The sequence below is a fragment of the Dasypus novemcinctus genome, chromosome 13, assembly GCF_030445035.2.
Source record: "Dasypus novemcinctus isolate mDasNov1 chromosome 13, mDasNov1.1.hap2, whole genome shotgun sequence".
Taxonomy (NCBI): domain Eukaryota; kingdom Metazoa; phylum Chordata; class Mammalia; order Cingulata; family Dasypodidae; genus Dasypus; species Dasypus novemcinctus.
The window spans coordinates 106,521,677-106,535,951 of record NC_080685.1 but is presented as its reverse complement, the minus strand read 5'-3'; the positions used below and the strand labels follow the sequence as shown (position 1 = coordinate 106,535,951).

General features: G+C 41.7%; 1 protein-coding gene across 2 annotated transcripts in view; it reads left to right on the top strand.

The window, feature by feature from the left end:
• The window catches only part of SLC30A10 (solute carrier family 30 member 10), a 48,402-nt gene extending 34,728 nt beyond the window's left edge, over positions 1-13,674 (top strand). For both annotated transcript variants that reach the window (XM_058275229.1, XM_004480230.3), the window contains exons 3-4: positions 4,443-4,682; positions 8,602-13,674. In XM_058275229.1, the coding sequence (XP_058131212.1) occupies positions 4,443-4,682; positions 8,602-9,083 (722 nt within the window). In that variant the 3' untranslated portion in view covers positions 9,084-13,674. The remainder of the gene's footprint in view (positions 1-4,442; positions 4,683-8,601) is intronic.
• The last annotated feature ends 601 nt before the right edge of the window (positions 13,675-14,275 follow it).

Below are 14,275 nucleotides of genomic sequence, written 5' to 3'. Positions count from 1 at the left end.
GCTGCCCGCGGCTGCTGGGCTGTGGCTGAGGAGCATCGCAGCTTTTCCCCCTTTCTCGCTTAGGTCTTGTGGTATCATTTTGGAGCCATGAGTCAGGGCAGGGCCTCATGGGACCACAGAATGGTCGAGCTGCAAAGACTCAGGGAAAATCGACTTTAACCCCTTCATTTTACAGCTGGGTAACAGGGCTCAGGGAGGCTGGTGACTTCCTGCAAGTCACCCCAGCTGGCTGCTGAGCCAGGGTTGGAATCCTAGGTCCCTGCTTCACATTTCTGGCTCTTCCATCATTGTACATTGCCTCTAGATCCCAGTCAGAGATGGTTTGCTTTTCCAGTGTACACATTCTGCTGGTGGTTACAGTTCTGCCATTTAAGCAACTGTTGTAGAGAGCAGGACTGTTCCACCAGACCTGCAGGGTAACATCTAACGGGGATTCCTTATGGACAGATGAAAAAATACCACATTTCTTGATTTTCATTACTGTTTCCCTCATTCCAGTGGAAATTATTTTAAAAAAGGTTCTAAGAAACACATCTCATCTTCTGTGAAGCACAGGAAAGCAGAATCCTTTTTAAATTCTTGCCAATGTCCATATGGTTTGTATTGGTGGATTTTCTTTAATAGGCTCAAACATGACATTTTAGAAAATGTTGTGACAGAGGAACAGAAAGACACCTTAGCCCTTGTTTATATGTTCCAGTATAAACATAAATGAATGAGTAGCAATTCTGGCATCATTTGCAAATGAATCCCCTTTGAGGAGATGTTTCTTTCTAATTTTCATTTTGACCCAATAAGAAAATTCTCATTCTTTCATAACTACTTGTCTGTGTTCAGTGCAAATGCATTGTTTCCAGTTATTCAACGAATCCACCAGCATTGGTGGCTCTTGCAAATGTTGGGACCCTTCTCAAATTTCAACTTATGTCAGATCACCAATTCATGTTATATGACAGGTTGGTTTTTTTGTTTTGTTTTGTTTTTTTAAGACCAGCAAGTGAGGGCCAAGTGCCGAGGTTTTCCGCCTTTACAGAGGTACTTTTGTGAGCCTTGTAACTGATCAGGTGATTGAGTTGTCCACTGAGTGGTGATCTTGGCCTCTCGGATGTGGCCAGATTTATCTTTCTGAACCACAGATGCAGTTCATGTCATGTTATGTTATGTCAGAGTCTGCTCAGACACCTTTCCTGCATCCAGAATGAAGGTGCGAACACTGCTGATGTGCAGGGCTGGCATGTTCTGGTGCTGAGGCTGCTCTCCAGACATCGCTACCCGTCTCCCTGTGTTCTGCCCCGCCCCCCCCCATACTGCCCCTCCTTCCTTACCTTTCCTCCTCCTCCCCCTTGCACTGCCTTCTCCCCTCCCTTCCCCCACTCCTCCATGCCTCTTCAGCATCACTGTGCTGTCGCGAGGGCTACGAGGGTTACGTGGGTTACGTGGGTTACGTGGGTGGTGGAACCAGTGCCCGCCCAGCTCGGAGCCCCCTCCTCGATGGTGCCCGTCATTCGCAGCCGTGCCAGTCAGGTCTCCCACCTTGTCTTTGGCTCTGGGTGCTTTCCAGTGGGCATTCAGGTGTTTTACCTACTCTGCAGAACTGGCCACTGAGATGAGGCAGATATAATCACTGCCTGAACCTCTGCCGCCTCCCTTTCGTGCTCTCTGCCTTGAATGTCTTCTCCAGTCTCCCCCTGCCATCTCCTTTTCAGAGCCCTGTCCAGACTGCTTTCTCTGAGGCTTCCCTGGGGACCCTCTTTCTCCCACAGCAGGTTATAGATGTGCTTACCTTGGAGTTTTGCCACTGGACTGTGGCGCCTGGAGGAAAATGCTCACACCTTCCTCATCTTTCCAAGGGAGGCCAGCAAAGACATCATCATTGTGAATCTCCAGACTTTAGTGGAATGAGGCTTTAAACAGCATCAAAACGAAGGCACGATAGCTTGGGTCATCAAATAATCACTTTAGTAAAGCATGATCAGCATTTGGAAAAATGGATCAGGAATGATTCAAATCAAATCGAAAATAATCATATTATTATGGATATATTTTAAATGAAACGTTTACTTCAGTTTGTGTCTGTGCATTTGATTGCAGAGCATAATTCCTACTGTGGAGTTTTTGGTGGAACAACAAGTTCAGATGATTCTTTTATGTAATTCCTAGGGGCTGGTGATGGGAGGTCTCACAGGAAAACCTGAAATTGGGATTTAGGACTTACATGAGTCAGGATGCACAGCAGTCCTGTAGTCAAATTGCCTAAACTTATATCCGTGCTCTAATAAGTTCTAGTTGTGGGATACTGACTATTTTGACTATTTTGCCTCTCCTTTCCTCATGTGTAAAATCCTGAGAGTAACCACCACAGGAGCTTGTTAAGAGGAGTTGATGTGTAAACTAATGAAAGCACCTAAAACAATACCTGGTCCATAAATGTTAGCTGTCATCCCAATTATCATCATTAAGTAAAGGACAGGAGTTGTTTTATGTCATGGGAGTTGTGATTCAGAAAACCAGGAAACACTCTTTTATTGAGTTGCTACGATGTTTGCCTCCAGTGCTGTAGAGTAAACAGAAGTGCAGGGCCTGGCCCTCACCTGGAGTTCCTCAGTCTAAAGGAAGAAGCGAGGCTAACACATCAAACAATCAAAGAAGAAGATGACACACTGTCTTGGGCTGTGAAAAGGACATCAAATGGGTATTGGGAATATTTTTTTCTTTCAAAACTTTGTTTTCAAAATTTTATGGTAGTGTTTTGTACTGTCCTGTGCATCCAAGCTTTAGAGCTTAGATGCACAGTTCTTCCTAGTGGAAGAAGGTGTGTGGACCAGCTCTTGGGAAAGTTTTGAGTTTCCCTTTGTGGACAGGGACCGGGAAGGAAGAAGTTCTTTTGCCACGGTAAGGAGGTCAGAAGTAGGAATTGGGGCTGTTTTAGGTATTTATCAAATCAGGATCCCATAACCACAAGTACACAGTCAAAAAGTATTTGGATTATTATTATTTTTTGGAGGTACCAGGGATTGAATCCACGACCTCATACATGGTAAGCAGGTGCTCAACCACTGAGCTACATCCATTCCCCTAGATTATTTTTATTCCTCCATTTTTTTTGGGAAAAGTTGTTACAAATTGCATTTAGCACATTTACTGAATGCTGCTTTATTCAGCATCCTGCAGATGTTGGTGAGAGGAGGAATTAGCCCAATTAAAGCATCTTCAAAGTGAGACCATTCATACTTAGCCATGACTGAGTTATTAGTAATTTGGATTATTATAATTCTATTGAGTGAATCTCTGGGATATTTGGCGAGGCAAAGCAGACCTTCCTTAATATATATATTTTCTTCTAAAGCAGGACATTAGAATCACTTGGGGATCTTGTTAGAATGCAGATTCAGTGGATCTGAAGTGGGGCCTGAAACCCTGCATTTCCCAGTTGATGCTGTAGCTGTTGGTCTGCCAGTCACAGTTTAGGAAGATTTCAAGTTGCTTTCCATAAAAAATACTTCGTGTTTACATTTTATAAGCTATCTCATAAGATTTTCACCAAACATACTAAATCCTGTTTCAGTCTATGTCTGACAAGTAATTGGGCATCCAAATCTTGGCTGAGGATTGCATGTTTTCTACACCATAATTCACGTTCCCTTAATTAAAGGCATTCACAAATTTTATTATTTGTAGAATTTTTAAATACCTTTATTTTTAGAGCAGTTTTAGATTGACAAAATTGCACAGAAAGTGCAGAGTTCCCATATTACCTGCCCGCCAACCATATAGTTTCCCTAATTATTAATGTCTTGTATTAGTATTGTTAACACTGACAAACTAATTTATCTATATAATTTTAATGTTATTTTATTGTGACAAATGGGTCTTTATTCAGTGGAAACTTTGCTCATAACGACAGATCACGGTCTTGATCTCCTCCAGAATAAAAAGCCCTTTAAATGACTACAGCCTGGGTAGTTGTTGACGGATACATACATAGAAAATGAAAAATGGATCAGGGTAGAAGAAAGACAAAGAGTAAAAGGAACCGTTCTCTTCATATATCCTCTTAAAAATGTTTAAAACAATTTGAAGCACAGGCATTTGACAGAAAAATCACTTGCCCGGCCTCTGACGGGCTCCCTTTGATGGTTGGTGGTGGCAGTGACGTGCACTTGGAGCTGGCAGAGCCACTCTCCCCTTAGGTGCCTGCCAGCTCCGAATCTTCCTAGACTACATCCCTCTTCCAGATTCTTTGGGTCCTGGGAGGGTGGCATGGGGCTTGTTTTCTGAGAAGCAGCTGCCATTATTTTCTCATTCTGATCCATCCTGCTCTTCTAACCCCAAAGAAAACAGATAGCAACAGGTATTAACACCTCTAGACACCTGAGCCACTGAACGCCACCTGGCTGGCCAACTAGGATTTGTGCTTTAGCTACTCTTCTTTCTCCCGGCAGGCGTCCTTTTGCATGTGATGGGAGATGCCCTGGGGTCAGTGGTTGTGGTGATCACGGCCATCATATTCTATGTGATGCCTCTGAAGCAGGAGGACCCCTGTAACTGGCAGTGCTACATTGACCCCAGCCTGACAATCATCATGGTCATCATCATTCTGTCGTCGGCCTTTCCTCTCATCAAGGAGACTGCAGCCATTCTGCTGCAGATGGTCCCCAAAGGAGTCAACGTGGAAGAGCTGAGTAAGTCGGCCTGGGTCCTGAGCTGGAGCACCTGTCGATTTAGTGCTGCTCAGGCCAAAGGGTCAGCCTTGTTTCAGAGCGATGTTTGATTTGTGTATTCTGAAATACTTCAAGTCCCCAGGGGTACAGGCATCCCTTCATGAGTTTTGTGTCGTAGTAAAATGACTCATAACTGTCAGAACCAAAGGTCCTTTCTAACTCACGATTATCTGACTCAACTGTAAATGTTTGAGAATGTACTGCTTGGGCCAATACTTATTCCTGGGCTGCTTACCTTTTTATGTCAAAGGATTATTTTTAACTCGAATAAGGTCACATCTGTCAAGAACTAGTTTTTTTTAATTCTTCTTATTCTGAAAACATAAATTAGCCATATTCTAGATCCTGCTCTCTAGTTAGTTGTTTTTTTATGGGCATGCAAGACATCATATCTCTTATGACACTGTAAAAAAGACTTTTTTGTTTGTTTGTTTTTGACATACCAGAGCTGGGGACTGAACCTGGGATCTTGTACCTGGGAGGCCAGTGCTTAACCACTGAGCCACATCGACTTCCCTGAGTTGGTTTTCTCTTTTGTTTTGCTTGTTGTCTATTTTTGTTTTTTTTCAGGAGGCACCAGGAACCTAACCCAGGACCTCACATGTGGGAGGCGGGTGCTCAATGGCCTGAGCCATATCCACCCCCAAAAGACAGTGTTTTTGTGTTTTGGCTTTTTTTTAGATTTATTTATTTTTTTATCTATTTCTCCGCCCCCCCCCCCCCGCAGTTTTCTGTTCTCTGTGTCTATTTGCTGCATCTTCTTTGTCCGCTTCTGTTGTTGTCAGCGGCACGGGAATCTGTGTGTCTTTTTTCTGTGTCATCTTGTTGTGTCAGCTCTTGGTGTGTGTGTGGCACCATTCCTGGGCAGGCTGCACTTTCTTTTGCGCTTGGCAGCTCTCCTTGCGGGGCGCACTCCTTGCGTGTGGGGCTCTCCTGTGCGGGGGCACCCTTGCGTGGCACGGCACTCCTTGTGTGCATCAGCACTGTGCGTGGGCCAGCTCCACATGGGTCAAGGAGGCCCAGGGTTTGTTTGAACCGCGGACCTCCCATGTGGTAGGTGGACGCCCTAACCACTGGGCCAAGTCCGCTTCTCTGTGTTTTTTTTCTATCTGGTTGCATCATTTTCTTTTTGGTACATTGCTTCACTGATCCTGGACACCTTTTTTCTCTTTTTTTTTTTTACCAGGATGTCTCGGGGATTGAATTCGGGTCCACCATGTGGTAAATGGGAGCCCAATTGCTTGAGCCACAGCCACTTCCCAAGACAGTGTTTTAATTCCAGATCATTCACAACTGCATTTAGTAATGAAATCTGGTTCTTTGCTTAAACAAAAGTTCACACTCTCACTTTAGTTTGTGCATCTGAGAATAAAATTTCTGGAGACTCTGTAGAATTTTTAAAGGAGAACTATTCATATGTTGGTGAGAAGTGGACGTACAACTTTATTTCTAGTGTTTCTGAATGGAGATCATATATTATAAATGGAAACTGACGATGCCATGCCCATCTGTTGTTATATCTGCTGTTGCAATGCTAGTGAGCCAGGAAACAGATAAAGAGCCCCGACTATGACGAGGCTGAAACTTTGAAGACCTTATTTCATGACAGATACCTGTAATTAGATTTAAATGGGTCATAACGCATTGATGGCCCTGGTTAGCCTCTCCCCTGGTAGAGGTGTGATTTACACTGGTTCTGTTTTATGAAGGGAAGTGCTCTGCCACCCTGTGTTTACTTAACAGCAGGCATTGGTACCAGTCTGCTGAGCCTTGCACCACTGCCAGTAGCTGTAGCTGTTCCTGTGACCTCTACCCCTGGGTGCTGCTTGCCCTTCTCTGGCCTTGTCAAATAGATTGCACCTCTTTTCTGGCAGCATTTGTTAGTTACTTCCTCTGACAGTCGGTTTGGTAAGGTCAACTCTCGGGCTGCTTTATAGTACAGAATGAAAATAATCAGCCTTCATTTGCTGAGCACTTACTCGCTGCCCAGTGCTGCTGGCCTGAAGGTGGTGGGGAAGGGAGAGGAGACCCAAAGGAGCAGATACAAAGGCTTGTCTTTGCCCTCACAGGAGCTTGTTTCCCAGCTGAGGAAAAAAGATAAACATAGAAAAAAAGTTTGTGATATGTACTAGCTTACCTTGCCTTTTAATAAAGTAATATATATAAAAAAAGATACTTAAACAATTGATAATAATAACACTTGTAACACTTTTACTACCGTGCTTATCACATACTAGGTACAGTTCTAAGGGCTTTATTTAAATGGACTCATTTTCATTCTTAAAATAAGCCTACACACTCATCATTCCTAGATAAGGACACTGAAGCACTGAGGGGCTAGGTAAATTGCCTGAGGTTATGTAGATAGTAAAGGCGGAAACTGGAATTCAGACTCTAGCTAGCTCCAGGGTCTTTGCTCAGAACCACTACTCTACATCACCTCTTTTGTATGGAAAATACAGAAGAGGTCCCCCCCCTCTAAAAGTCTCTTCTAATTCCAGCACCCACAAATTACTACCCTTAATATTTTCCTTAATATTTTGGTGTATATGTTTTGATGTTTCATTTTTAAAAAGTCATAATGCCTTATATACAGTTTAGCTGTTCACCTTTTCACTTAAAAAAATCTTATTTTTCCCCCATCCTTAAACATCTTCGTGCAACTTAATTTTTTATTTTTAAAATTTTATTTATTTTTTATTTTTTTAAAAAGATACATAGTTCACACAAAATGTTACATTAAAAAATATAAGAGGTTCCCATATACCCTCACTCCTCCCACATCAACAAGTTCTTTCATCAGTGTGGCACATTCATTGCATTTGGTAAATACATTTTGGAACACTGCTACACAGCATAGATTATAGTTTACTTTGCAGTTTAAACCCTCTCCCAGTCCATTCAGCGGGTTATGCCAGGATATGTAATGTTCTGCATGTCCCTGTAATTTCATTCAGGACAACTCCAAGTCCCCCAAATGCTCCCATATCACACCTCTTCTTCCCTCTCCCTGCCCTCAGCAATTCACGTGGCCACTGTCTCCACATCAGTGATATAGTTTCTTCAATCCTACGACTTAATTTTTAATGCCTGTATCCTTTTCCATTATATAATTGATTTAATTATTTCCCTAGTGTTTCTATTCTTTCATTAATATCAAAAGCATTGCCCAAAGTATTTTTTTACATAAATATTTGGAACATCCATGGTTATTTCCCTTAGAATGAATTCCCAGAAATAGGATTTCTGGGTATAAGGGAGTATCCACATTTTAAAGTTTTCATCGATATTACCGAATTATTCCCTTAATAAAAAAAGTATGCAATTGTTACTCCCACCAGCAGTTCATTAGCCTATCTATTCCTCATATACCCCAAAACCCTGGGCATTCTGTTGTTGTTGTTAAACCCATTTTTAAAATATTGTCTTTTTTTTTTTTTCACTTCTGTTTTAAAGGAGGTACCAGGGATTGAACCCACCACTTCATACATGGGAAGGAGGTGCTCAACCACTGAGCTACATCTGCTCCCCAGTGAGAGTTGGTTTTTACGTTTTTTCGTTTGTTTGTTTTTACGAGGTACCTAAAATCAAACCCAGGACCTCATACATGGGAAGCAGGTGCTCAACCACTTGAGCTACCTCTACTTCCCTGAATTGTCTTTTATCGATTAAAACCATGTAGTATAGGGATTCAGAAAGGAGAAAGACAGTTATGGGAAAATGCACCCATAGAGGTAAGGTTGTTTTTCTTCATTTTATTTGTAGCAACTGTATTTGATCATATTAGTGAGGATGCTTACAGGAACAATATCCCTCCCATTGTTCCTTGGTTTCGGAGATAGCACTCACCTTGGCTTTTGTTTGCTCTTTTCTATTCTAGTGAGTAAACTCTCTAGCGTGCCCGGAGTTAGCAGTGTGCATGAAGTGCACATCTGGGAACTCATAAGTGGAAAGAACATTGCCACGCTGCACATCAAGTATCAAAAGGACAGGGGGTATCAGGATGCCAGTGTGAAAATTCGAGAAATCTTCCACCATGCGGGAATCCACAATGTGACCATCCAGTTTGAAACAGTGGACTGGAAGGAACCGCAGGAGCAGAAGGACTTGCTGTTCCTCTGCAACTCCCCGTGCATCTCCAAGGGCTGCGCCAAGCAGCTGTGCTGCCCGCCGGGAGCACTGCCGCTGGCCCACGTCAATGGCTGCTCCGCTTTGGACACATACCACAACGATGGCCTCAGCCGAAGCGACACCACGGAGGTGGCTATTGAAGTGGCGGTGGACGGCTGTCTGAGTGACCACGGACAAGCACTTCCAAAGACGCGGGAGGACCAACATTATGTCAACAGCACCCATTTTTAACCTGGTGCCTGCAGAAGCAGGCCGGGCAGATGAGCACTGGACCAGAGCTTGGTTTATGGGAAGAGTTTTGTGGGTTGTAGGCACTGACCAGACTTGCAGTGTGCGTTGTCTGTGTTCAGTGAGGGTTTGGCTACTTGGGATTGTAACTGAAAATGTCTGTTAATTTTCATGTGACTGATAATGCCTTAGCGTTGCCTTGGGCATCTCATGCGGCTCTTCAGCAGTTTAGTTTGAACATTTATTTTCTAGAGCACACTGCACTAGTGTATATATCAGGGATTGAAGGCTGGGACTCAATGACTGTGGACACAAGATTCAAAGTAGTTTGTTTTCTGAACCGATTAGAGCTTCTAGCTGACTCTCAGGTGAGCTTGTTGCCTAAGTACATTGAAAAAACCCTTAAAAACCATAATAGCTTTATTTTCCTATTCCCTTGGAAGATCGTTTATAGAAGGATGTTAGGTATTCTTTTCACTCAAGAAATACATATTTTTTCTTTTGACTCATTTTTGAATACAGGTAAAATGAATACCTACTGAGAAATGTTTTCAGAACATAAAGAGGGGGTAGCGTTTAGTGGGGGATCCAAAAGAAAGTGCTTTTGGAGCATCTCTTCATTTTGAGAGTGGAGAGGAAATTAATGTTTATTTTCTGCTGTGAAATGACATAACAGAATTAGGGTGTTCCAGTGTTTAAATATGTGATGCACATTTTTCACTTGGAAGTCTGGGAATAGTTCTACTTCCTTAAGTATGACACAAGTACTTACATGACTGTCATTTAGAGTCAGTCCAGTTGAAACTGTTTTCATTTATTGCTTTACTAATGATTTAGTTATTCAGATTTTCTTTGAGTCTTCTTTAATAGGATTCTATTGATCAATGTAGCATTTTCCAGGAGAAAATAAGCATTCTTGGGAAAGAAGAATATATGGCATTTTTATTCCTGCCAAATAAATAAGCTAGATTGTCTTGAAAAAAAATAGACATATTTTGAAGTATTTATGTCCAAGGGGAGAAATGAGTATTTATTTAATTGCTGCTTTTAATATGTTTTGAGGAGCTTAGAATTTTCTTTTATGTCACTGACCCATATTACCTAGTTCAAATAAATTTAGAATTTGATTCAGATCTGTAACCCACCTTCATTAGTATTGGAGAAGTATCTATCACGTATTTAGCGTACTGTTTAGGCATCGATATTTTAATCAGAAAAGTCTCAGAACACCTGGGAAGAACCTCACTGGAACACTAGTATTTTCTTTGCTGCAGGCTGTGAGCCCTTTTTAGATCTGCTCAGGAAACAACATAGATTTGAATTGGTAAAGGAAACAGCACCCACATTTTTTTCAGAACAAACACCACTTTTAAAAGTGCGTCAGTCTTAAATTCTAAGGCTAAAATAAGTAGGCAGCTGAGAGCAGTAGGATGAGATTTTTTTATTCCTTGAAAGCTTATTTGAGTTTAAATTGGTCATGAATCAGGTAAACAGAAAAATGCTTAACTATGTTTTTATCCCTAGGAGTTTAACAGGCTAAGTTATAGGCATTTTATAACTAGAAAGGGTGTAAAATGTAAGGCAACATTTATGTTTCTAATTAAAAGTGTGGCAGGTTCTCATACAAACCAGGGGCTTCTCTGTGAATCTCACTGTGGTGATCTGTGGGGCCAAATTCTTGATATAAGTGCTGATTGAGATGCCTAACCCTGGAGCAAAGGAAGAAATTTTCTCTCATTTGTCTCAAATTTGAAGATCTAATTTTACTTCACCTCCTTCTGTCTTTATTGAAAGGGAAAAGTTCTAATTTCACAGTTTTCATGTACCTGGCTAAAGGAATTTATATGAGTTTGCATCCAAAGAATGTTCTTTAATTAATCTCAACGTGTTTTTCTGGAAAGGAAAAGGCACTTAATTCCAATATGATTAAATCTAACCTCAGAAAAGTACCTCCCATTTACACTTGTGAATATGCCAAATTACGAAAAAGAGTTAGTGTGAAATAACACCTTTTAAAAGACAGTTTGGCTGGGTGCATTTAATAACACTCAAATAGGCCAAATTAAGAGCAATTTTTAAAAATACTGAGTTAGTTGTTGAATTTGCCACCCTTGGCACCATGATGCATGCAAAATCTTACCGTGTTTTTACTTGGGCTTTACTCTCCCTTTATTTGTCGTGCCTTTTAATTCTTTAAGGAAATTTAAATGAGTTTCCTGTTTGCTTCAAATCAGTCCAACTCAGTGGCTTTGGTACCTGATGAACAGTAGCATTACAACATTTCTATTTTTCCTGGAGATTAGGAAAGCACTGCCACTCAGTTTGGTGTTTTGGAATTTCTTAGGGTAATTCCAGAAAATTTCTTTTTTTGTTTTTTTAAAAAAAACCCGAAAATAATTTTTAAAAGGCCTACGGGATCTGCTGTGTGTTGGGTCAAACTTAGTTGGCCTGCACATTAAACTGGGGGATCTCTCAGGAGAAAGAGCTTACCACTGCTCTTTGAAATTTCCATCTACCCTCTAGCACTTTATAAATTTCTATATTCCACACTGTATCAGCACCAGCTATTGGGTATGCTTTTATCTTCTAACTTTAAACTCTGTTTTTGAAAATAGAGGTGAATTTCCCCCATAACATTTGGCCGTTATGAGTATTCGAGAGAGCTATCAGGCTCCAGTGCTCACCAAATACTATTGTATTATATTATCCCTCTAATTTTTGATAAAACATCAATAAAATAGAGACCCTATTTGAGGAAGAATTAAAAATATTTGTCCATGTTTAGTTACATTTTTCCCCTGACAGAATGACCAAATTGTAGTGGGAGTAAATCAGGAACTCCGAAGTTCAGTAGGAATGGGTATTCTTAAGATGAGGGAAATGATTAGGGCCGATTTTGGATTACAGTAAGGCAGCTGCTCTGTGAACTAGTGAGGTCTTGTATTACGTTTGAACCAGGGGTTCTCAATCTCAGCACTAATGACATTTTGAACTGGAGAATTTTTTTTTAGGAGGTACCAGGAATTGAACCTGGGACCTTGCACATGGGAAGCAGGTGCCCAACCACTGAGCTACCCCCGCTCTTTGTTGTGGGGGCTGTCCTGTGCATTGTCGGTGTTTAGCAGCGTGTCTGGCCTCTACCTACTAGATTCTAGTATCACGTTCCCCCGGTCATGGCAATTACAGATGTCTGCAGACACTGCCATTTGGAGACAAAGTTAATGCAATTCAGAACCACTGGCTTAAGCCAGGGGAAGTTTAGGGACGTGGTTGAGGACGCCCCTGCAGCGCCCAGGGATCCTCTGAATATCGCCCATTCTGCAAAGTACAGTCTTTAAAATTGTTCTTCCAGGCCAGATGGAGCTATTCGTAAAGACTGTAGTTGCCCCTACTTAGGAACTCTGGACATTTAAAGAAAAAGACCCTTACAAATAGGATTATAGACATGAATCATTCAAGTGGTGAATGAAATGAACAAAACCTTTTCTCTTACTACTCTGTGATGATGTTTTCAACTTAACGCAATTTGATAAACCACTGCTAAATGAGATTGGATAATATCAGTACATTGATACCTAGGGTTAAGGTATTTAGGTCTCTTTCATATTTTAAAACCATCAATTTTAAACTTGATGATGCTTCTTTTTATTGGTTCCTGATAAGCAGCTAATGACAAGTTCGGATGTTAAAACGAAATCATTAGGCTTACTTAATCCTTTGTCAAATCATACTCATTTTCTTCCAGAGGACAAGTATGCATTTGCTGCTTTGAAATTATCTTGCTTTTTAAAAATTACATCTTCACAGCTCTTGTAGCTAAAGACTGCAAAAAAGACGGGTTTAGGAAAAAAATGAAGAAACATGGTATGACTCAGATTTCAAGTTTAGGTCGGGTGGTGCTCACTGACTGTGCCCGTTCTGTGGCCTGTCACTCACCTGGTGAGCTGCCACCTGTTGGTGCTTCTGACTGTGTCTATATGTTGAGTAGCCACAGGTAGGAAGGAGGTGACTGAACCAGGAAACTAGTGTCTCAAAGTGGAACTTTCCTCAGACCACAATCCCAGTGTAATCTAAATGTTCTTATGAATTTGGAATTTAGTCTGGCTAATGTAGATGTGCCATTTTCTGGAGCTTCTCTTTTCAGGTGTTTTATTCCAGACCTTTCTGTTTACATGGAATTTTCTTGAAGGTTGCTAGATGGATCAACTGTCTCCTCTTGCTCCAAAGCCAGGCCAGAGACACTGAACCTGATCAATTCTCATGGGAGGAACCCAGAAAGGAGGGTGATCTCCAAGGGAGGGAGACTCCTTCCTGGAGGCCTGGTGTTATGTTACAGTATTGTGGAGTTTTGTTGCTAAATGTATTTCTTCTGTCCTCATAGGCAATTGTGCCAAAATATAATTGTCACATTTGGGGGAATTCTTAGAGCTCTAAGATACACAGTTTAAAGAACTCCTTACTAAATGCATGTGAAATCCCCCAAATTATATGCACATATGCATACCTTTACAAGTGAAAATATCCAGTGGTGCTGTAAATAAAAATTAAAGAAAAAATAAAAACACAACTAATATATATGTGGAAATGAAATGGATAACTCTGAGTGACTGAACTCATTTTGTCTTTGGTACTTGGTAAATTTATTGCTCTGTAGCTCCTTGTTTAGGCCTGAATAATTTGGGCCTACTTCTCTTTCTCTGTTTTCTTCCTCTCTTCTTCACACCCCTTCCCCCGCCCTCCACTCCTTGTGCTGTCAAGAGCCCCATTTGGGTAGAAATGTCACAGTTGCTTAACAAGGACGGATCGACACGGCTGCCTTACGCACGGCCACCTGGACGGACAGGGTTTCCCGGTGGGACCTACTTGGTCCTGGGCTGCCCAGTAGGCTTTGCGTCAAGGTGGAGACCTTGGTCTTGAGGACGGGTGGGGCGGCTAGGCTTATTCTGGAGAGTGCCCATAGATTTGAGACTCTCTCCAATGAGTTGAGTTGTATTGAATGAGGAGCACAGTCTTCCAATTCTTCCAGTTGCTTTTATTTGATGAGTCGGTCCTATGTCCATTCACCATATACTTGCCAGTGTGTGCATGGGGGCCTTGCCTCTAAGGAGTTTACTGTCTGTATATGAAGCTGAGTAGAGCAGTCTAACTTTGCTGGTTAGAAGGGGAGCTATGTGTGGCCTGGAATTGCGGGGAGG